Here is a 21,509-nt window from a genome sequence, read left to right on the forward strand (position 1 = left end):
ACATTTTGCCTAAAATCAAAATTACTCAGTGAAAGTTACCAAATTAACTTGCAAGCGATTTTGGAAGACACAGCTCTGCAAAGGTCTGTAGGACACTACATTGCAAAATACATAGCGCAGAAATGCATCATGGATGTCTGGGTAATTAATATGACTGAGACCAAACCTACTCTAATGACTCACACAGTACTCCCAAAAATGAGATTTCTCATGACATTTATTCAAATAAACAATACAGTTCATAATTTGCTAGGATAAAATAATAAGTCTGAACACATAAGAAGCATGTGGGCGAGAATTCCCCAAATATCTGAAACTGGATTAAAGGATGCGTTTTAATGAAAGCTGACACTTTGGTGTCATCATCTGACTTGCATCAGTGCCTGTATATTCATGTCCCCTCCACTCAACCGTGTGAAGACTGCCATACTGCAGACTGAGACATGAACGAGCATTTACAAGCAGAGAGCTTGACAACCAGTGCAACCACCACATTGAACAATGCAAAAACTGGAGGGGCACTGACATTTCCATGTCGAATCCTCCTCAACCCATGTGCGAAAATAGTCTTTAATGCAAAAGCAGAACAGCGTTATAAAACAGTCCTATAACCTTTAGAAGTTCGCCCTATATTCATCATCTGCCTTAGGATCACACAAGTCCATCTGTGCCGCTTGGTTCAAAAGCAATGTTCAGTCTCACTGCAAGGTGAGAGATCTCTTCAAAGAGGCATGGCCACTATCAACCCCATGCCATCCAAGATTTCCTTGCAAGAGAGAGGCAAATGCTTGACTCTGTTTGACAGTGATCCAGCCCAATTAGCAGCACTACAAAGCTGTGCTGTCAGTACATTCTATTATCCTCATTCAATCCCCAAGGTGCAAGCCGAGCTTTACGAGGGCTACCTCAAGCCACGTCGGGAAAGAGAGCAAAAAAAAAAGAAAAAGAGTGAATGTCACTCAGTTTGGCTCTTGCAAACAATTAGTAATGTGTTTTAAATGTTAAACACCTCTAAAAACAACTAAGGGGGTACGGCAAAAGGTTAGAATAGAGGGACACTGGGCCGGAACATTCTACCTTACCTTTGAACTGTAAAAATGTTTCTGCTCTTGGTTTTCTAACTCTTCGGTGCACTTTTCACTGATCTGATTCATCTGATCACATGGCAACCAAGAGAAATTCTTTCTATCAGTCCCCATTTAGAGTTACTGATAAGGTGTAACTTGTGCACTGCTCTGAAGAGACTGGGGATGATAGGGCGAATGCCTTATTGCCAAAGACCTCCAAACTCCCACACACTGTAGAGGGAGTACATAGACTCAACCTACATGGCAAAAGTACACCCTTTTTCAATATTGGTAAAGAATAAATATTTCAAAATTTAAAAATTATGCAAACACGTGCCACTCTTGCTCTTTAACTTCCATGCATATGGACTATTTACAAATTGAAAAATACAGACTTTCTATTTTGTTCTTTTGATGTTTTTTTTTTTCGGCTTTTCCCCCCTGAAATGTCTTTGCCCCTTTGTAATCAGCCTATCAACATTCAACCACCCAGACAAGGATCTCACCACATATTGCAGACATGGCCAGGACAATTAAAGCTGTGTTGAAAACATTTTCACACAAATGGGAAAACATAAGTCAAAATCAAAACAGAAGATTCACAAGCAAAAGAAAAAAAAAAAAAAGAAAAAACAGGAAAATATAATAATAGTTCAGGGAAGATGTTACAATACAAGCCAAAGGGATGTATTTGTTTAAGATGGATTTTCTGCTTTCTCAAGACTCCACTCTGTTGCTAACAATACTGTAGTACACTTTCTTTTTATTACTCTACCTTTTCTTTAAATATAATTTACTTTGAAGATTTTGTTAAACAAATCCAAGAAAAAAAAAACGATGCAAAAGTGGTTGGTTTGCCAAAGGAGAGGCGGCAGAAGGCCCGTGCTGCCCTGTTAAATTGCATCAGCGCTCTAGTTTGTCAAGATACTCAAGAGTCCGTTGCATTGGGACGTGTCCTCAATCCTCAATGTACTCCCACAGGTCCTTCTCATAGCCTTCATGCACGTGCTGTAGCAGCACTCTTCGCCTGCTCTCACAGTATCTGTAAAGACAGCAAACATTGTTGGAGTCCAAGAACACAACAGCATAACAGTACTAGGCAGCGATTACAATTCTTCCTTCACTGACCTGTACTTATCTTGTACTTTCTGCTTGATGTCCTGCAAGGAATCCTGGGAGATATCCCGCTCTAGGTAGCCAGAGAGCACCTCAGTGGCATTTTCCAGGTCTGCCTGGTTGTTCTGATGAACAAAAGAAAATAAATTATGGCTATTATCATTATCAGTTATTCATGATAATGTGCCCTAAAATTCAGTAGTTCACCTACCCAAGATCCAGGTCAGACTGCAGGAAGCCCCTAACAACAATAGTATGACTAATTTGTTTTTGAGCCTTTGTCAGTGAACTAGTTCTGCTGGCAAAAGTCTTTGGCATTCAGCCATCTCTCAAGTAACCACGTAACAACCAAGTGATCACACTGTGTGTGAATCAAAGAAATGGTGAGAGATGTGTGTCAGAGAAAGCAAAGGGTGGCATGATGTAATATGATGCACTAAGATAATTTTTATTTCTAATCTTGTGTTTGACAAAGTGTCTATTCGTGCAAAGACTTAGTTTTGCAATTGTTTAAAATTTTAAAAGTGCCTGTAATCTGAGAATGACATAAGTATCTATGATTAGAAAATGTTTGCCAAAGAAGATCGTTATTGTTGCACATGTAGTGCTGCCTTGATGTGGCACTACAAACACTCTTCCTGAACAAAATTCTAGTACAAGGATAAATTCCTTATTTAATGGCGGTTTACTGACAATATTAACATTTCACATCATAACTACTTTGAAAAACTGTTTATCACCATCTGCTCACATTCATGACATCTGAGCCAACACTTTCTCTTTTATCATACCTCAAAAATAATGGACTGGTTGTTCTTCTTGAGGTAGAAGGCAAAGACGTAGGTGAACATGAGTGTGGAGCGGCACTGACACAACACATCCACAGCCTTCTTCAGAAACTGCACTTCAATCCAGGACATGTTGTGCTGCTGCATCTCCTCCATCTTCTGCTTGACCTGAGCATAGAGCTTGTGCTCAAAGCGCAGGCTCTGCATGTGGTTCATGTAGCGGTTGCAGTAGAACAGGTACCTCTGCAAGGCGGCCCTGGAGCGCTGCACACACAGCATGGAGCTGGTTTTAGCTCAAGCACACTACATGACTTGTAAGTGACCATAAAACTTCAAACACACTGAGAACTTAATCATCAGCAACATATAATGAAAGGTCTAAATTGTATTCTGCAGGTATTTCAGCAAATAAAGCCAAAATAGGACCATTTCCTGTATTATTTACACCCCAATGAGTCAACTGTTTTTACATAAACTTAGCCAGGTTACATGAAAAACTGTCAGTTGTATGATTAGCTGAAATGGGCTACATTCTCATAATTCTATATTCTCACCTGTGGCAAATATAGATAAATGCTGCACACTGAAGAAGAGCATCATATACATACAAAACATAAATAAAATGGCATACAGATGTACGATAACATTCCTCAAAACTGGATACTTGCAATAAATAAACGATAAACAACTATTCAAGCAGTCAAATTATCTCTTCTCTTCTTCCTCAGCCATCACCTTTTATAAGAAAGTTATATAGTACTGCAACTTCAATACAAATATTTCACTGGCACGGTGGTGCAGTGGTTAGCACTGTCACCTCACAGCTAGAAGGTTCCAGGTCTGGGCCTTTCTGTGCAGAGTTTGCATGTTCTCTGTGTGTCCTCGTGGGTCCTCCAGCTTACTTCCACGACCCCAAAAACATGCACATTACATTACACAGAACTCTACATTGCCCCGAGGTGCGAGTGTGTGCATGAGTTGTTGTCTGTCTTGTGTGTCAGCCCTGCGAGTGACTGGCGACCCCACCTCTCACCTACAGTGAGTATATTTATTGCGCATGTTTATATGGTGATGACAATTAAATATGATTTATTAGTCAACACTAGTACAAAAGGTTCTAAAATGTGTGTATATATATATGCATAAATAATATATATATATATATTATTTATGCATATGTATGTGTACGTATATATATAATTTATTACCTCTTGAGCATCTCTCGCTGCCTTTGCATCATCTTCATTGTAGCGATTGCAGTTGTACCTGAAATACCAGTTGGGTCACAACCATCAACAATGTTTTCCAGAATACCATAAGACACATTACTATTTCTGAAAGTATTTTCTGATTTCATACTTTCTCACATGCAATTTGTAACATTGCAGATGTTGAATATGTATTTTAGACATGAAATGGCAGGAAAGAGTGGAGCTGACACCATCAGAATCAATTACTTTATAAGCCATTGGTTCTTACCATGCTGAGCCGTGAGGTTCCCATGGACCCAGGCAGACCCAGCAGAACTCAGCTTTGCAGTTCTGGTTTCGACAAACCATGTGGTTGCATCCGCCATCTTTCTCAATGGTGACATGGCATTTTGGACACTCCTGTCAGAAGAAGTAATGATTTGTCTAAGTTTCATAAAAAACTTATTTAAAAGTCTGTAAATTTTTTGATTTAAGAAATTTAAAAATGACATGGGTCTAAAGGTGGGTCTGAAACATTAATAAGGGACTGATAACTTGGGACCAGAGAAATGCAATTCAAACAAATGAGCTGTTTCATTTGGGTCAACACTTGACACAGTCAGCGTAAAAATATGAAGGAAAAATAGGCACACTGTTTGTCTTACATCTTACTATTCAGTATGATCAGTAATTCAACATCTGAAATGTTTATGTGTTTATATGATCATCACAGCAAAGGGTGTATTCACACCTGTGGTTTCATTTTAGTGTTGCAGTTCAGTTCTGGTGCAGTTCCTGTTCACACCGACTACAAAGCCACAGATGTAAACAGACTGATAGGTGACTTGTTGACCCGATAGTTTTCGTGATTGTCACCATCAGGACCCACACGGGGAAAACAAACTCTGGTGATTGACACAAGTTAATGCTGTACTTTAATACCTCTGATGTGTATATTTATATATTTATATTTATTTATGGTGTCACAAAGTGCTGGCAAATCATCCACATTACGAAAAATAAATAACAGGCAGAGACAGCAAGAAAAGGTGTCTTGTACAGTAATGATTATAAAGATCAATTATAACATTGCTTCCTGAACAATTTCATGATCACAAGGGTCGCCGGTTTGATTCCACCCCGGACTGGCAGAAAAATTTGCCTGTGGTGAGTGATTGATGAATGCCCAAGGCTGGAGATGAGCTGTGAGATCACCCTGTTTTTTGGTTATCTTGACCTACTTGTTCTGTCTCACATGCAAATGCTACTGCTGTGTGCACACATACCTAAACAAAGTGATCTCTGGGTTCAAATGCTCCCCAGTTTTGAGTAAACGACTCCTCCTAATAAATCAAGTGTGAATATAGCCTAAGCCACTTTGATTCCATACCTTAGTATTTGCTGCAATCCAGTTCGAAGTTTCACTGTCATCATCACATTTCTTAATCCATTTTCTCAGCCACTACAGAAGGATTTGAATAAGAATAAAAAAATAATCATGCTGACAACGAATGCTAATCTTAACAGAATTTCACTCAAGATGCTGGAGAAATAGGTTGGCATTTCTTTAATTCCCGACTGGCTTACCTTACACTTCACAGGGTCATGCCAATTCTCTCCACAGTTGAAGCTGCACCAATAGGAGGCATAAGAAGTCAAATTCACACAGTATGTAATAGTTATGATTAAACTTACAGAGTGAACTGTAACCCTTAGTTCACATTAGTCAATAGTCACTGTTTTTTTTTAAAAAGATTTCTTACCAGAACTGACGGCCACACTTACACCTCACTGGCTTGGCATCTGGATACTGGACTTTGACAACATGATGGCAGTCTGGTGCAGGGCACCACTTTAACAGTCGATTGCACTTAAAAGAGTAATGAGAGACAAAAATATAAACTCATAGTTTCATGGACGCTTAAGTACAAAGAAGGTTCCTGTTTGTTCAAGTTGTGAACACAGGGTAACCTAACAGCTCAGCATTATAAATCAATACTTTATATTCCATTTCAACATATTGTTAAGGAGTGAAAAATCTCAAAGCTTACCTCTACAAAACTATTTGTAATTAAATGATGGTACTTCAACTTCACTTTTGAATCGGTTATGAGGCGCCTAAAGGAGAAGTCAAATCATTTATTAACTGAGAGAAATGAAATTGTGAATTCAGATTACAGTAAAAATATTCATTTTTCTGAAATTGACCAACTATTGACTAACCATTTTAATTAATACAGGTTACTACCTATGTGTCATTTCATGGGGAGAATATTTAATTTCATGAAACAAAATACCGACATGGGATGAATATTCTTCTGCAGTGTTACACCCTAAACTGATCAGGGTTAGGTGTCTTGCTAGCTGGTCAGATCAGAATGTAGGTCAAGACAATTACTGTCAGCTTAACAGCTGGTACATTAGGAGATTAGGGTCCATGCTTTCAATATGGAGGTATATTTCACTGCACAACAGACTGAGCATCAACATTATACAAAAGTGGAGATGTAACAAGATGGCCCTACATTAAAAACTTAAAAGGCTATTTGTTTATCCAGTTCTTTCAATTTAGTTTCTATTCCTGTTAAATGCACAAAAAGCTATAGCATAAATAGAAAAGCATGTTTGATTTCACAGTGCTGACTTTCAATTTATTTGGATTTAATAATTAAGTCTGAGTTCCTTATTATTTGATAAAACTGTATGACTGACTTTTCAAGCTGTTTTGGCAATAATTAGTAGTAGTTTGTTAGTGAAGGGTGTCTGTCTGTGTCCACAGTTCATGTCACAGTTCATGTTTTTCATAACTGAAAAAACAAAAACGAGAAATCATTTATTTCCTGCTCTTTTCATTGCCAGAAGGGATCAGTTGCACCTACGTATTCTACTGACCGATGCGCAAAGAGATACCAAAACAAATAGAAGCCCAGACAGATACTCACATGACTGTGTTATCATCAACCAGAATGTCACAGTTATGAGCAGGACAAGAGATGGTCTGAGAAAGCAAAACACAAGGCAAATTTTTAGATGGCTAATAATATACTAACAGTGACTTGTGTTATAAAACAAATATTAGCTGGTACCTGTCCCATTCCTTCCTCTATGATTTTGGTGGTCAGGTAATCTCCCCAGCATTGCATGCAGAATTTGTGTCCACACTCAAGGCCTGTAAAATACTGTAAGAGGAAGTATAGTATATATGTATAGTATACATATAGTAAATATGATCAACCAGACACCACACCGTTTTAAGCATATGTACTTCTGCTAACCTGGCAAGTTAAAGCCTTTAGAGTGAGGCCATTCAGAGGAAAAAATAATATATTCTAGATGAAAATCATCTGGATCACTCTGTTTTCTCCCTGAACAACAACTTAATACCATTCCCAAAACATTTACCAGCCTGGCCTTCATAATATTTAGACAATTCACAATATACTTTAACTACACATACTCTGCCATTTCAATAAATGGTAGGGATCTGTCTTTCCATGATGTTAAAGTTCTTTCTGTTGATAAAGGTACACAGTCAGTACCCTCATTTAAATTTGGGTTTAATTTTTTTTCTTTGAGTGTTAGTAGACCCTCGTTAAGAGAGATCTTGTAACACTCTCACAAAAAAACACCGTCATTACTACAGCTTTTCCTTTTTACACTGAACCTAACAACACCAGTATATTGTTGCCCCAGTATGTGATTTTAGATTTTTAGATAACAAAATAGGTGCACCATCTAACAGAACAGCAAGTGTCCTCTCTTGGGTTTCTCACCCTTTTCACACACTATATTCGTTGCCATCTTAAAGGTGGAAAAACAGTGCATTCCCATAAGCGCTGGTATGACGACTGTATGGGAGTTATTGCTGTACTGTAAATATATTACTTGGATATAACTTTTTGACTCACCAACTAAGTTGACTTTTAGATGAGTAACATATTTCGTATTTTTTATCAAACAAAATGTATGCATATTGGATATGACTATTTTTAAAAACACTGCAATAAAATAACTTTTAGAGCCTAAGTATTAAAAATGCAGTGTTTATAGAATTCTGAGTTTTGCCATACGGTGCCTTCCTTTTCTTCTAACTGTGGGCTGGTAGAAAAAAATGATCAGGATAACAACATAGAACTACATATAGGACTAACAGAGACAAGGACAGTCGATGCAACTTTTGTTGTGCTCTCTTTATGGATTGTCATGCTGCTTGATGCTGGAGTGCTGCTTGTGAACCTATCTCTGTGGGACAGTTGCATAGCAAAGTTGTTGACACGTTACTCTGGATACTACAATCTTGGAGTGAACTTGATGTCAGTCCCACATCGAGATTACTTTTACTTTGTGTATGGAGCCTCCATGCAAAACCGTGACGTTAAGTCCTTGCATGTCTGATGGAAGCTGCACCGTCACACACAAAAATTACAGCCAAGTTCCATCTATTAAGTTAGTTTTTAAATGTTCTATTGACGCCAGTTAACTGGCAAAACTGATGAATCGGTCAACCTCTAATGGTAAAAGAATGAAATGTCACCATCTGTAACAAAGCCTCAGTTAGGGACTGCCCTGTGCAACGTAAACTATGCCTTAAATCGCCACTGCAGTATTTTGTCAAGACACAGCTTTTTTTTGTCTAACAATTTTCAACAAAATGCCTATTGTAACTTCACAATTTAGACCAGAATATACATTCACCTGGGCCAACACAACTTTGTGTCATAATGGTACTCACAGAGTTGGGGAAGTTTAGATAGCAGATCTGACATGGCATGTCCTGTGCCGATGATCTAGTGTTGATTGGAGGACGGATCCGAGGCTTCTTACTGGGGTTAATTACATGACACTCTGAGAAAAGCTTGTCAAGGTTACCATCAAAATACCTGCATAAATTGAGTCAAAAAAGAAAATCACAGTGTTAGAAAAAGCACAAAAATATGAGCCCTTCCAGTATATTCTCAGCTAACATAGCCGTTAGTTAGCAAATTAAAAGTGGCAGAAAAAGACAGAATGCACTGAAGTCATTCTTACCTTTCCATAAGCTTTTCTTTATCCCAGTTGAAGTGACTGAGAAGGATGCGTGTTATTGTTGCAGGATTCTAGAGGAGCAAAAAATGGTTAGTAATAAATAAATCTGAATTTGAAAATTAACCACACTCTCAAGTCATAAGAACTTACATACAAATAAAATGTCATTACAAACTGCAGCCAAAGAAGCCCACTCCTCTCCGACACCAAATCAAGAAACTGTTAAAAACCGATTGGTCCTTCTACTGGATTGTATTATACTGCAGAAGAGTTTCATTTTCTCTTTTTTTCTGTTAACAGTACTTGCTCAAGAGGAGGCAATGAAGCCCAGCATTACATTCCATATGAAATGCTATGCTGTGTCTATAGACATATCACAGGTAAAATGTTTATGACATCACAAACCTCTAGATAAATTATGGACAATGCCAATATATAGTTTTTTAAAAAAAACCACCAAACATCAGCCCTATTTCTGATGTAATCCAATCTGCATTTATATTTGCAACACTGATCCCACAATGTCCATATCTTAGGACGGCTCCATAGACGTGCACCATACTGTAGAGCACTGCAACAGCAGTGATGATGTGCTAAAGCAGATAAGTTTCAAATTTAAAGCTGGCTTGAAAAGTCATTGGAAAGATGCAAACAAATGCAAACTAATCACTGAAGTTCATCAAGTTGAAAATGTTTAATCTAAAACAAAACATCTGCAGATAATATGAACTGTAATATACAATTCTGCTTTCTTAAGCGAAAGAGACTGTACAGCGATTAAAAAGAAAAGGGTCTGGAGGGGTAAAAACAACTAGAGTTTCACTAAATTTTAGATCAGAGTATGTGCTCTCATACACACCTATATATTTACAAATTCACATATGTCTGTGTGCATTGTTAGAGAAACAGTAACATCCTATTGGTCAAGAAAAATCCAATTTTTTTTCTTTTTTGTAGCCAGCAGACTCATGACAGGGCTCCAGCAGGAAAATTCCCTTGAATAACAAAGGACAAAAAGTTGTTTTGCATTGTGTTTGAATGCAGTTAGCTTTTGGGAGCCGTATAGTACAGAGAACACAATGCACCAGCTTTTAAAAAGTCGCTCCACATTAAAAGCAGAAGTCACATTAATCATTGTTACTGTGATTAAATAAAGGATTTCTTTAGGAATAACGTAAGTAAACGGCTCAACAACAAATATAACAAATGACCGATAGCTTTTAGACATTTTATTGCACAAATGCTACATATTATATTTCAAACCTCCCTTTTTAGACTGGAACAAGAGTGCGGTTGAGTACGTTATTGTACAGTCTCATAGTTCCACTGTTTAAGCAAAGCACTGGGGACTGTTCTCAGCAAATTGCAAGATTAGATAAGTGAAATGTTTCAATGTACCTCTTCAAACATACAGTGTTTATTTCACTCCACCCTGATGTAATTAGGTGTAGAAATCACAGGGAAATTCAAACACAACATTATTACAGTACAGTGTTCAATAACGTGTGCAATAGCAGAAAACCTGTTAGTTGAAGATATATTATTTGTGTAAATGAAGTGACAATGCTTCACTAACATACAGCCACATGAACACACATACTGTCACCTAAAGAGGTTGAGCTGTGACAAAGAATAACACTTTCTGGATAAACACTGTAATTGAACATGCAATTAAAGCTGGATATAGTTCAATGAAACAAAGCATGACATTCATTTGAGTGTATCAATAACATATGACAAGAAAAAGCATGAAAATATACTCAGTTTCCAGTTTACATCCACCTACCCAAACTAAATCAGTCTAATACAAGAGAACTGCAATGAATACTACCTTTATTATAGTTTTTATTGATACTGTTTTAAAGGGGTGTTCATTCAGTTTTATACTAATTTAAGAGACTGTAGTTCGTGGTGCTGTTGAACTGCACTGAGATACCGCGAGGTGTTTCAGGGAAGACACATGGGGAAAGGCAAAACATTGGAAATATCTCTCAGTGTATTCATAGACAATATTAACTAATCTCCGACAGTCTACGAAGATTCTACGGATGACAAAAATCCATCGGCTACTTGTAATTTAGCCTTTGTGGTGTCTTCAGAGCCTTGGCAAAGCCAGTCTCACTCGACATGTGAAGGCTATCCAACTAGCCTATTCTCCACATAAAAAATAAGGAGAATAATGATGGTAACATTTAGGCTACTTAGGAAAAATTATTTGCGGGTGCAGCAAAACCTAAAAATTATGTATACTTAGGTAGACCTAAATACTATTTTTAGAAGAATCACCATGTCAGTTGTCTCTGCTGTGGAAACAACTGCCATGCCGCTGTACTGTATCCACCGTACCATTTTGGTTTCCCCATTTTGGAATATGCAGTCGTTTGGGGCGAAATTATGACATTCAAAGACACTTTCTTGTATAAAATGCAACGCTATTTTTTACAATCGCAAATGATGACAGGTCTATCAAGACCACTTTCCTTTTTATTATCTACCCAACTGTAGATAACTGAAAGGAAATGGAGGCCCAACTTGACGATAAGCCGAAGGGCTCCACTGAGTTTACCCCATCTACTTAATTTAAAATACAGCTCTTGCCAAATTATGACGTTGATTCGTGTGATCCATCCAAACTATTTTGTATGTCATGATAAGATAGCTTGTGAACGTCAACATAAATAAGCTAGCATATAACTTGCTAAGCAACTCGATGACCAAGCCTTTCGTCTAACATTACAATAACGTCAACGTTTATGTTAGTTCACACATTTTGTAACGTACAGTTTTTATTCCTTGGATAACAAACCCCTGCTGCCGTCTAGGAGGAGTTGGCAGTTTTTTAATTCTAGAACTAAAGACACTAACGTTGTGCTTTTCCGGTGAGGTGCTAGGTTAACGGTTGCAGTTGGCTAGTTAGCAAGCAAGCTAGCTAACTTGCAGGCTAACATTAGCTTAGCAAACGTTGCTGGCAACTTCAATAGGGATTAGACTACTTCCTGGAAAAATGTATCGAAACTGATTATTAAATATACACATTTAATGTTGCCCATATTTCCATATTAAGTGTTGCACAGTTAAAGGGAATTCTACGTGAAAAAACCTAAATGTTATCACTGTTGTGAAACTGCCAACTTCCAGTACGTAAACTATTCCTCCAAAGCTAACCGCTAAGCTAATGTCCAAGGCCTGTTTACGCTTCACCCAAATCTGGACCCCGGTTTTTCCTGACACTGACATGCCAAAATACCTACCTGGATGACCTCGTTGACCTCCCTGATACACTCCACCATATGCTGGAGGATCTGTTCGGCAGTCAAAACCTCGAAGCGGTAGTCCTCCTCCTCTTCCTCACCAGGACCGTGGCCACCTCCACCAGTCTCACTGCACTCATCTCGCTCTCCACCGGCCACCACGGGATCGACCAACTCCACCTCTCCGAGCTCCAGGGTGTCGTCCTCGGGCTCCTCTTCGGCGCTGTCCTCGCTACATTCCTCCTCTTCGTCGTCGTATTCATAGTTATAACCCTCGTCTGAGTCCATTCCTAGGGTGGTTATCAACTTGTGACAAGCACACCTAAAGGTCTAGAGTGTGTGAAATCTTGATTGCGGAACAATACGAGAATCAAAATTATCCGAGCCTGTTTTTCAGCTGCAGCGAAAATAACAACAAAACGTCGCCGCTGCTAAGCCAACAAAGAGGCACAGCGTCACCAACTGACGCCGGCCTTACGTCAGATGGGCTGTACAAGAAAATGTCAAAAATATTTTTTTTATATGACACATTTTTGTTTTCACATTGATATTTTTCAAAACGTTTTTAAAATACGACAAGCTAAAAAGTGAGTGTTTTTTCAACTGAAACTTTACAAGTTACGGGGCTTCCAACGGTAACTTGTAAAATACTCAAAAATGACGACGAATAGCCGAACTATACGATTTTGACATCGCTTGCAGTTGGATTGAGAAAGTCAAAAGAAATGACTGTCATATTTTATCAGCGAATATGCTTTCAAGCAAGCATTTATTTTCTAGCCTACGTGGTGATTTTTTTTGTTTCCAACAATTTTCTGTTGAAATTATGTAACTGCAAAGCTATACAAAAACAAAATGAACCCACAGAATAAGCTTCCATAATTAAATATAGAATTATATGGAAAAAACAACAATTATTTCACCTTTTAATTAGGGGGGGGGGGGAAGACAACACCCACACCTTGTGGCTCCCATGTGATCATGTGACTGCGTGCCGTGAGGCACCTGACCTGACACCAGCACAGTTTGACAGTGCAGTATCATCCGATATCATGGACGTTATGTATATGGTTAGTTCTGGGCGACATACTCGTCCAAAGTTGTATTTACCATTATTAATTATACTCCAGTTTGTACTGCAGACAGTGGAGGGAGTTTGGCCATTACCACAGGCCATCACTTCCTCAGCGGAGCGATACTCACTGAATTCACAGGCTTTCTATTTTGGTTACGGAAGACAATCAGCCGCACAACCGGGTTGTTCTGTTCTGGATGCTGCATTCAAGCGATATTTTTCTCTTATTTTTCCAGACCACACTTCTGGTAGGTGATAAAATGAGGTGGAATTAAGACTGTGGTTAAACAAGAGAGTTTAAACCTTTATGGGGTGAAAGGTGCGGTCATACTGACAAAACACTCACGAAGGTAGTCCGATTCAGGTGTTATATTGATACCTAAATATTGGGACAGCACTAGTCTATATATCATACTTTAAACAGGATCAGAGTTTTTAATTTTATATAGAATATATAAATTATATGTAATGTAAATTCTGGCTTTTTAAATTCTAGACCGAGCATTGAGGGTAGATGATTTGGGAATTTGCATGTGTGAGACAGCATTATGAAGGGACAAACAAATAGAGCAAAGGGCTAGCTGTTGTTCTTTGAATGTTCTGTTTGTCCCGTTGGCTTTTAAATTTGATCAATGGGCTTTGTAGAGACAGCAGTTCATCAGTCAGATAGTGAAAGTTTACCTACTGTAAACCCCTCCCCCGCCCAATGACAATGGCCCACAGTTTTGCTGTATCATTGTCAAAATGAAAGTGCAACGGTGCACTTCTATAAAACTTAAAGGCAGCATCTAGTGTCTAATAATTTCACTTTTATGGCCTACAGCAAATGGTGCTCTGCGATTCAGTGACAGTAAGCCATTCACACTTGACATCAGTGTTGACCATGATGACTGTGAGAGTTACCCAAATGAGGAATCTTCCGAGAGATGTAAGTATCAACACAGTTATCTGAGCCAGCTCATTGCACATAACATTGGCAACAATGGCAACCCAACCGGTAGAGTTAGATGCATTATTTAACTTACTCGCATTTGTGTTCCAGACAGTCTGAATGTCTCTGGCGGACAAGCATCTCTCAATGCGGAAACCGTGTGGGGTGCTGTAAGAGGTGATTGTAGCCGATACATTATTGAAAAACGTACAAACAAAATAAGAACGTGTGAGCAAAAATACAATACAGCAAATACAGTTAGCAAAGGAAAGGCTATGTTCCATTAAAGCCTGTTTAGCAAATTATACATGATTGCTTATGCTACCCACCATTTAATAACTGATTTAAGTATCCCACTGTTATCTGTGCAGATTATAATGATTGCTGAGTATACACTGTGTATCTTCTGATTAAGCATAGGTCTGGAAACCTTCAGTCAGCTGGTGTATCAAGATGATTTTGGCTCAGTAAGTCAGAATTTTTCAAATTTATTGGGCCTCATTAGTCATTACTTCTTTTTTTGTACAAGCAGTAGTAACATGTTTTTATAGAGCTTGATTGATGTTTGGGATGGATCAATAAAAGCAAGTAACGTTTTTTCTGGTTGTTTCATCTTTTAGTATTTTGTGAACAAGACTGAGATTGAAGACTTCCCCCGTTTTCAGTTCAGGGGAATTTTGTTGGACACTTCACGTCACTATTTACCTGTGCAGACAATTTTAAAAACCCTGGTAATAAACAGATAACATAATATGAACCTCTGCCTTCTGTTTCATTTATCACACATCTGTGGTATTAACATACATTTTTCTTTTTAGGATGCAATGGCCTACAGTAAGTTCAATGTGTTTCATTGGCATATTGTCGATGATCCCTCCTTCCCTTACCAGAGTGGGACTTTTCCAGATCTTTCTAGTAAGGTACGTCATGCCAACCTTAAATAACAAGAAGTACCTCAAATCATGTGCACTATGACTCTGCACATTCATTGTAATTTACCTTGTACAACGTTTAAACATTTTAATCCACATTTCAGGCGATAAAACTGTTTTATCTCTAACTATATTATTTTACATTATCATAGTTTATTTAACTTGGCCTCCTTCATGAGGTTGGAAAATTCTGAAAGTTGCATCCACTCTGAACAAAGGCTTCTGGCTCTGATTCAGGGGGCTTTCCATCCGATGACTCACATCTACACACAGTCAGATGTGAGAAGGGTGATCTCATATGCCAGGCTGAGGGGAATAAGGGTCCTTCCTGAGTTTGATTCACCCGGCCACACCAAATCTTGGGGCAAAGGTAAAAGTCAGAACCCACAAGACGCATTTACTTATAAATGATTTCATGTAAGTGATCTCAGCTTCTCGATGTTCAACATCTTAAGTACTTGGCATTGTGCCTGGTTTGGTTTAACAGGGGCCGTGTCTGCAAAGCAGGCAGGCCAAGACTCTAAATGGAAATGTCCCAAATCTTGAGCTTGACTGACGTTATATCTGGAAGACTCTTAATGGCTACACGAGTAGCAACAAGCGCCTGCACTCAACAGACAAATCAAGAGATATATGTAAACAAAACTGTATTTTATTGATTACCATCTGTTCCTCAGGACAACCCGACCTCTTGACTCACTGCTACAGAGGGAGCATCCCTTCAGGTACTTTTGGTCCTGTGAATCCAACGTTACCCTCCACCTATCAGTTCATGGCAAGACTATTTAAGGAGGTGTCATCAGTGTTTCCTGATAACTATATCCACCTAGGAGGGGATGAGGTGGACTTCACCTGCTGGTGAGCTGAAATGTGACACATCATTTAAATTCTTGCTGATTAATGATTTCAGCATGTCCCATTCTTTGTATGCGGACAACTCACTTATCATGATGAAGATGTTTAAAATGAATCTGAACTCATCTGTTGTCATAGCAACAAGTCATTAAGGCCAAACCTGCAAAAGCGTGGGTGTATTGCAGGTAGCTGGAGCATGCGTCACTGGTTCACACACAAACTAATTTTCTCTCTTGCTTTCATAGATTTGCAACAAGTGTTGATCTAAATATGATTTTAGTTATAATCTCTTGATGTTGTTACCACAATTTTCATAATGTCTTCTCACAGCAAGAGGGTTGAAGTTTCGAATCCCGGTCTGGGCCCTTCTGGGTGGAGTTTGCATGTTCTCCCTGTGCCCGTGTGGGTTTTCTCCGGGTACTCCAGCCTCGTCCCCCGATCCCAAAAACATGCACATTAGGTTAATTGGCTACTCAACATTGCCATGATTTGGCAGTTTCGTGATTTGAGCACATTTTGTCATCATCATCTTGTAGTGGATTCAGTTCAAAAGTAAAATATCTACTTTTAATGGATATCTATGTAGAAGTCCAATTCTGTTGATTTGACCCTTTGAACTTTAAGCTTTAAAAATGTGCATAAACAATCAACATAATGCATACTGATAAATAACTTCCACTACTTGTTTCTAAAGGAAATCTAATCCTGATGTCCGAGCTTTCATGCAGAAGATGGGATTTGGAGCAGACTTCACCAAACTGGAAGCATTCTACATAGAAAAGTAAGTCGTAAAGGGGAATAGAAAGGGTAAACGCAGCATTCAATACTTTAATGATACAAATGTCTTAATGTCTCTATTTCCAGCATTGTGAATATTACTTCAGCTCTTAACAAGACCTCTATTGTGTGGCAGGATGTGTTTGACTACCATGAGCGAGTAAGTACACCCCAGCAAATATTGCTATTAAACAAAACAAATTGTGTTCATGTAAGCTTAGAAGCTTTTTAGATATTTATATTGTTATTCCATATTGATGCACATAAGACATCCCAGATCATGTAATGGATTTTCTTTTAAAAAAAAAGCTCATTTGAAAACTTCAAGATTCTATAGCTCTACTCAAAATACTTTTGTTTGGCTATGAATATTTGAAAATGAATATTTAGACCTCAGAGCTAAACATCAAAGCGAACCAAGGGATAATTTGCAACATGTATTCACATAAACTTAAAATTGCAGAATGTTTCTTAAACATCCTCTAATATGTTCAATATCTTTGCTTTTTCAGGTAGAAATAATAAAAAAAAATCATCTTGTAAAAATACATTTTTTTTAACAGCACATTGTTTCATAAAGACGAGCTAACGTATCAAGCACTTCATGTGAGTCTGATAGTCTACAGCATTGTGTTGCAGCGTAGCTCTCTATCAGTGGTGGAGGTATGGAGAGAGGGCTGTTACCTGTGTGAAGTGCGCAGAGTGGCTAAAGCAGGGCTCAAGGTGATTCTAGCCGCTCCATGGTATCTGGACAAGCCAGGACCCACACACAACTGGGCCCGTTACTACACTGTGTGGCCCCTCGCCTTCAAGGGTCAGAAAAGAACCTGTGTGCTGTGGCTGCTTGAAGTTGTACTTTCTGCTGTGGTTTTTGTCTCTGATAACAATTTTTTTATAGATAAAACTTGGTTTCCTTTTGACTGTTACGGCACCATGGAATTTTCTGTTTGTAGATACAGCAGTAGGTGGCAGTGATGCTGTTGTCCATTACTCAATTTTGCAGACATTTTGTGTCCCGATCCTATATGGTATACTAATGGCATAGAAAAAGTACTGTGCATAGAAATCAATTTTTTTTTCATATTTACATTGTGAATACATAACAAATAGTACTCAGCATCAGTATAGTATTGGGACACAGCTACAGAGAGGTGCTGTGGCACATGCTCACAATGCTGTACAGCCCTGTGGCTAACATGTGTGATGAAATCAAAGGCAAACCAAAAAAGAACAACAGATGTGTGTCTGCTGACTATAGATGTTTTACATTTAGGTTGCTTATCAGATGAACTGCCAAAAAAACCTTTTGCCATTCTGTTGATTTACTAAATATTCAAGCTATAAAAACTTGCGGCCTATTGGAAAATTCTTTTGAATTCTTTGATTTTGATCTTGTCACGCATACATGCTCCAGTCCTCACCATTGACCTCTAGATTTATATTCTCCTTGGTTAGCTCCATCATGTAGTGTGTGCAGCATGTTCCAAGATGGTGACACTTTGGAGAAAGGATATTCTGAAGAGTGTGTTAACAGCCTAGTTTTAAAGAACACTATATGCTTTTGCATCATGAAAACCAATTTAATGAATCCAAAATTCATATCCTTTGTCTCTTACTGTAGGTTTACAAATTTGGTGAAGCATGTCTTGCCTTTACTGGTAAAAGATCATTACAGATTTTTTAAACTGGTCTATTTTATCAATAGAAAACAGCTTCTAAACAGATTATTCAATACAAAGATACAGCAGGCAGACAGAACAGTAGCAACATAGCACAGAAGAACAAGACAGCATGTTGTTTGTCACTCTGCTCAGATTCCTAAGGACACAGTGCTGCACATCTGGAAGGGCGTCCCAGCTGAATATGAAGCAGAGCTCAGCAGGATGACCCAAGCTGGCATGAGGGTTGTGCTGGCTGCTCCCTGGTACATCAACCATATTTCCTATGGGCAGGACTGGCGCAGCTACTACACTGTGAAACCACAGAACTTTTCTGGTGTGTTCATAGCCACACAGTATCACATACTATTATAACTGACTCAGTGTAGTGCTGGTGATTAGTTATATGGGCTGATTCAAAGATTGACTTGCTGAGTTTTGACTTGAAGTGGTGTGGAAAATTTGACGTGAAGGTTCTGTTTGGTAGTAAACTCATTGCCAGTTTATTTTACACATCGTGCTATTGAAGCAAATATTTTCACCGTTCATTCACAGGTACCGAGGAACAGAAGAAGTTGGTGATAGGGGGTGAGGTCTGCATGTGGGGGGAATATGTTGATGCCGCCAATCTCACTCCACGTCTTTGGTAGGAGACTGAAAACATATCTACAATAACATCACCAATCTAGACAACCTGAGATAGCGCAGCAACAATTGAATTAAATCATTCAGTATAATCACTGGTTATCACTGGTGAAATCACAGGCCAAGAGCAAGTGCTGCAGCAGAGAGGCTGTGGAGTGATGAGAAACAGACATCCAGCGTGGACCAGGCATTTCCTCGTTTGCAGAATTTTCGCTGCAAGCTCCTGAGGTACTTTTTCTTGCCACCAGAACCTTTTAAGACATTAATGCTTTCATACCTCAACAAAATACTGGGTTTTTTCTTATAATGTTTACTTTATCACATTGTGATATTTCTGCTTGCCTTTCTTCTCAAGGCGTGGCATCCAAGCAGAGCCTTTGTATGTTGGACACTGCAAGTACGAGTACCAGGATATTTGAGGATATTGGATGGATCAACACTGCAAGAGTTTTCTGGAGGATGTTTGAATTATTCAGTTTCATACAGCAATTACCTTTAGTTGATTCTGGAAAAAAATCTTGTGTGATGGATTTAAAGTGGTATTGTTTCCCAAGTGTTAAGTAAAATACCATTATGTACGCACTGCTTTCTCAGGGAGTTATCTCATTATCTATATTTTCTCATTATCATTTTTTGGAATAAGTATTTGAGTAATATGATTTTTTTTCCATATAAAGTAATCACAATATAGACGCGTTTACAAAAGCCCTCCTTAGAGGGAACTCAGGTGTTGCAATGCCATGTTGAATTTTAATTGAAGCAAATGAATGACAAATATAGAATGTACATTTTAGATTTAAATATTAATACTGGCTGTGTGCTGTACCTTCTTGTCTTGCATGGAAATGTAATAAGATAATGTTGGTGTGGAGAAAATGTCTTTTTTTTTTAAATAGCTGTTATTGTAGCTATTTTAAAAAAATCCTATACCAATTCTCTTTGTCCCTGCGCATACTGTGATTTGATAGGCTTCCAGTCTAATAAAAATAAACACATGGCCTTTATCACACTTAATGGAATTTCAGCTTTCTAGGTTGTCCATCTATTACTTCTGTGTGGAGGAAAAAAGCCTACAGAGGAAACCCAGAACTTACGCACTAAACAAAGAAACTCAAGTCAAATTAATTTTTGTTATAGCAAAATATGCTATAAAACATTGTTTGTTTGAAAGAGTTCTATAAGTTGATCAACATATGACATTTTCACCTTCAGAAACAAATAAGGAACTCCACATTTTATTTGGGAAAAACTGGGAAAATCCTCAGAAAGAAAGGAAAAAAGAAAGGAACAGGTAGTAACAGCAACAACAGCAATACTGTATTTAAAAATGAAAGGGTTAAGTTGAAAACACCCTTCTGTGAACAGTTAAAATACAAGGAAAGTACTGAATAATGGAAACACCCTTCTGTGAACAGTTAAAATACAAGGAAAGTACTGAATAATGGAAACATTCACTGGGAAGAGGGGACCTCTTCCTAGGCTTGCAGGTGTCATGAAAGTAACAATAACCAAATCTACAGCAGCAAAACAAGACAAGAGAGACAAGACAAGTCCCTGCTCTATCAAAGTTCAAAATATCATATAACCCTACAAGTTCGCTGTGTGCCTGCCAAGTGTTCGGTCCAGCAGGTTCTATGCAGAAACCACGTTCTAGAGTGATATAAAGGGCAGGATGCACCTCATGTCATGGCCACACGTTGAGAGTGAGAGAAAAAGAATCAGTGAAAAATAATAATATTGCGGTTGCTAATTTAAATAGAAGTGCCACAGTCATGTGTCATTGTCTGGTATGGTTGAGCAACTAAAAGGACAGGGACAGACTGCAATGGACAATCAGGTCTGCAGAAAAGATCACTGGTACCAAATTGCCCCTCATCCAGGACTTGTACACCTCCAGGGCGTACCACACCCTAACCACACCCTGTTTGAACTTCTCCCCTCTGTACGTGTGCCTAAACAATCAGACTCAAGAACAGTTTCTTCCCCCAGGCCATCACTTTATTAAACTGTTAATATGTAAATAAGGGATTTGTATATAGTACTGTAAAGCAAATGATGTACACTTTCATCCATCCTCCCTCCACCCAGTACAAAGTATTGTTCCTTTGTCTGTTTAGTACTTCTCATTTGTCCTTACTTTGTTATAGTTTTATGTCTTTCTATGCAGATACTGAGAGCAAGTGTGACCAGAGTCAGATT

General features: G+C 38.4%; 2 protein-coding genes across 3 annotated transcripts; one reads left to right on the top strand and one right to left on the bottom strand.

The window, feature by feature from the left end:
- Nucleotides 1–199: 199 nt before the first annotated feature.
- Nucleotides 200–12,913, bottom strand: arih1 (ariadne ubiquitin-conjugating enzyme E2 binding protein homolog 1 (Drosophila)). Its single transcript, XM_046395448.1, has 14 exons — nucleotides 12,438–12,913; nucleotides 9,190–9,257; nucleotides 8,894–9,041; nucleotides 7,248–7,340; nucleotides 7,104–7,159; nucleotides 6,213–6,279; nucleotides 5,925–6,031; nucleotides 5,749–5,791; nucleotides 5,552–5,623; nucleotides 4,451–4,581; nucleotides 4,180–4,237; nucleotides 2,975–3,235; nucleotides 2,196–2,308; nucleotides 200–2,109 (listed from the first exon to the last, which is right to left on the bottom strand). The coding sequence occupies exons 1-14, from the start codon at nucleotides 12,723–12,725 to the stop codon at nucleotides 2,025–2,027; spliced, it is 1,590 nt and encodes a 529-aa protein (XP_046251404.1). The 5' UTR covers nucleotides 12,726–12,913; the 3' UTR covers nucleotides 200–2,024.
- Nucleotides 12,914–13,418: 505 nt separating this feature from the next.
- Nucleotides 13,419–20,319, top strand: hexa (hexosaminidase A (alpha polypeptide)). 2 transcript variants are annotated; one of them, XM_046395446.1, is made up of 14 exons: nucleotides 13,423–13,760; nucleotides 14,336–14,440; nucleotides 14,555–14,620; nucleotides 14,864–14,910; nucleotides 15,064–15,174; nucleotides 15,262–15,363; nucleotides 15,613–15,745; nucleotides 16,053–16,233; nucleotides 16,925–17,011; nucleotides 17,095–17,167; nucleotides 18,822–19,002; nucleotides 19,221–19,311; nucleotides 19,431–19,538; nucleotides 19,666–20,319. In XM_046395446.1, the coding sequence occupies exons 1-14, from the start codon at nucleotides 13,490–13,492 to the stop codon at nucleotides 19,727–19,729; spliced, it is 1,620 nt and encodes a 539-aa protein (XP_046251402.1). In that variant the 5' UTR covers nucleotides 13,423–13,489; the 3' UTR covers nucleotides 19,730–20,319. The 2 variants fall into 2 exon arrangements, with proteins under 2 accessions (XP_046251403.1, XP_046251402.1); XM_046395447.1 differs by lacking the exons at nucleotides 19,221–19,311; nucleotides 19,431–19,538; nucleotides 19,666–20,319 and adding an exon at nucleotides 17,647–17,821 and having other exon boundaries at nucleotides 13,419–13,760; nucleotides 18,822–18,963.
- The last annotated feature ends 1,190 nt before the right edge of the window (nucleotides 20,320–21,509 follow it).

This window comes from Scatophagus argus, chromosome 7, assembly GCF_020382885.2.
Source record: "Scatophagus argus isolate fScaArg1 chromosome 7, fScaArg1.pri, whole genome shotgun sequence".
NCBI classification, from domain to species: domain Eukaryota; kingdom Metazoa; phylum Chordata; class Actinopteri; family Scatophagidae; genus Scatophagus; species Scatophagus argus.

What these genes read in the sequence shown, in the direction of transcription:
- arih1 (XM_046395448.1), bottom strand. Translation starts at nt 12,725, where the DNA reads ATGGACTCAGACGAGGGTTATAACTATGAATACGACGACGAAGAGGAG. An exon ending in ATGACCCTGTGAAGTGTAAG is followed by an intron (nt 5,624 to 5,748) that starts GTAAGCCAGTCG and finishes ATCCTTCTGTAG; the next exon opens with TGGCTGAGAAAATGGATTAA. An exon ending in GGATTGCAGCAAATACTAAG is followed by an intron (nt 4,582 to 5,551) that starts GTATGGAATCAA and finishes TTCTTCTGACAG; the next exon opens with GAGTGTCCAAAATGCCATGT.
- hexa (XM_046395446.1), top strand. Translation starts at nt 13,490, where the DNA reads ATGGACGTTATGTATATGGTTAGTTCTGGGCGACATACTCGTCCAAAG. An exon ending in TTTTCCAGACCACACTTCTG is followed by an intron (nt 13,761 to 14,335) that starts GTAGGTGATAAA and finishes TATGGCCTACAG; the next exon opens with CAAATGGTGCTCTGCGATTC. An exon ending in TGTTTGACTACCATGAGCGA is followed by an intron (nt 17,168 to 18,821) that starts GTAAGTACACCC and finishes CACTCTGCTCAG; the next exon opens with ATTCCTAAGGACACAGTGCT.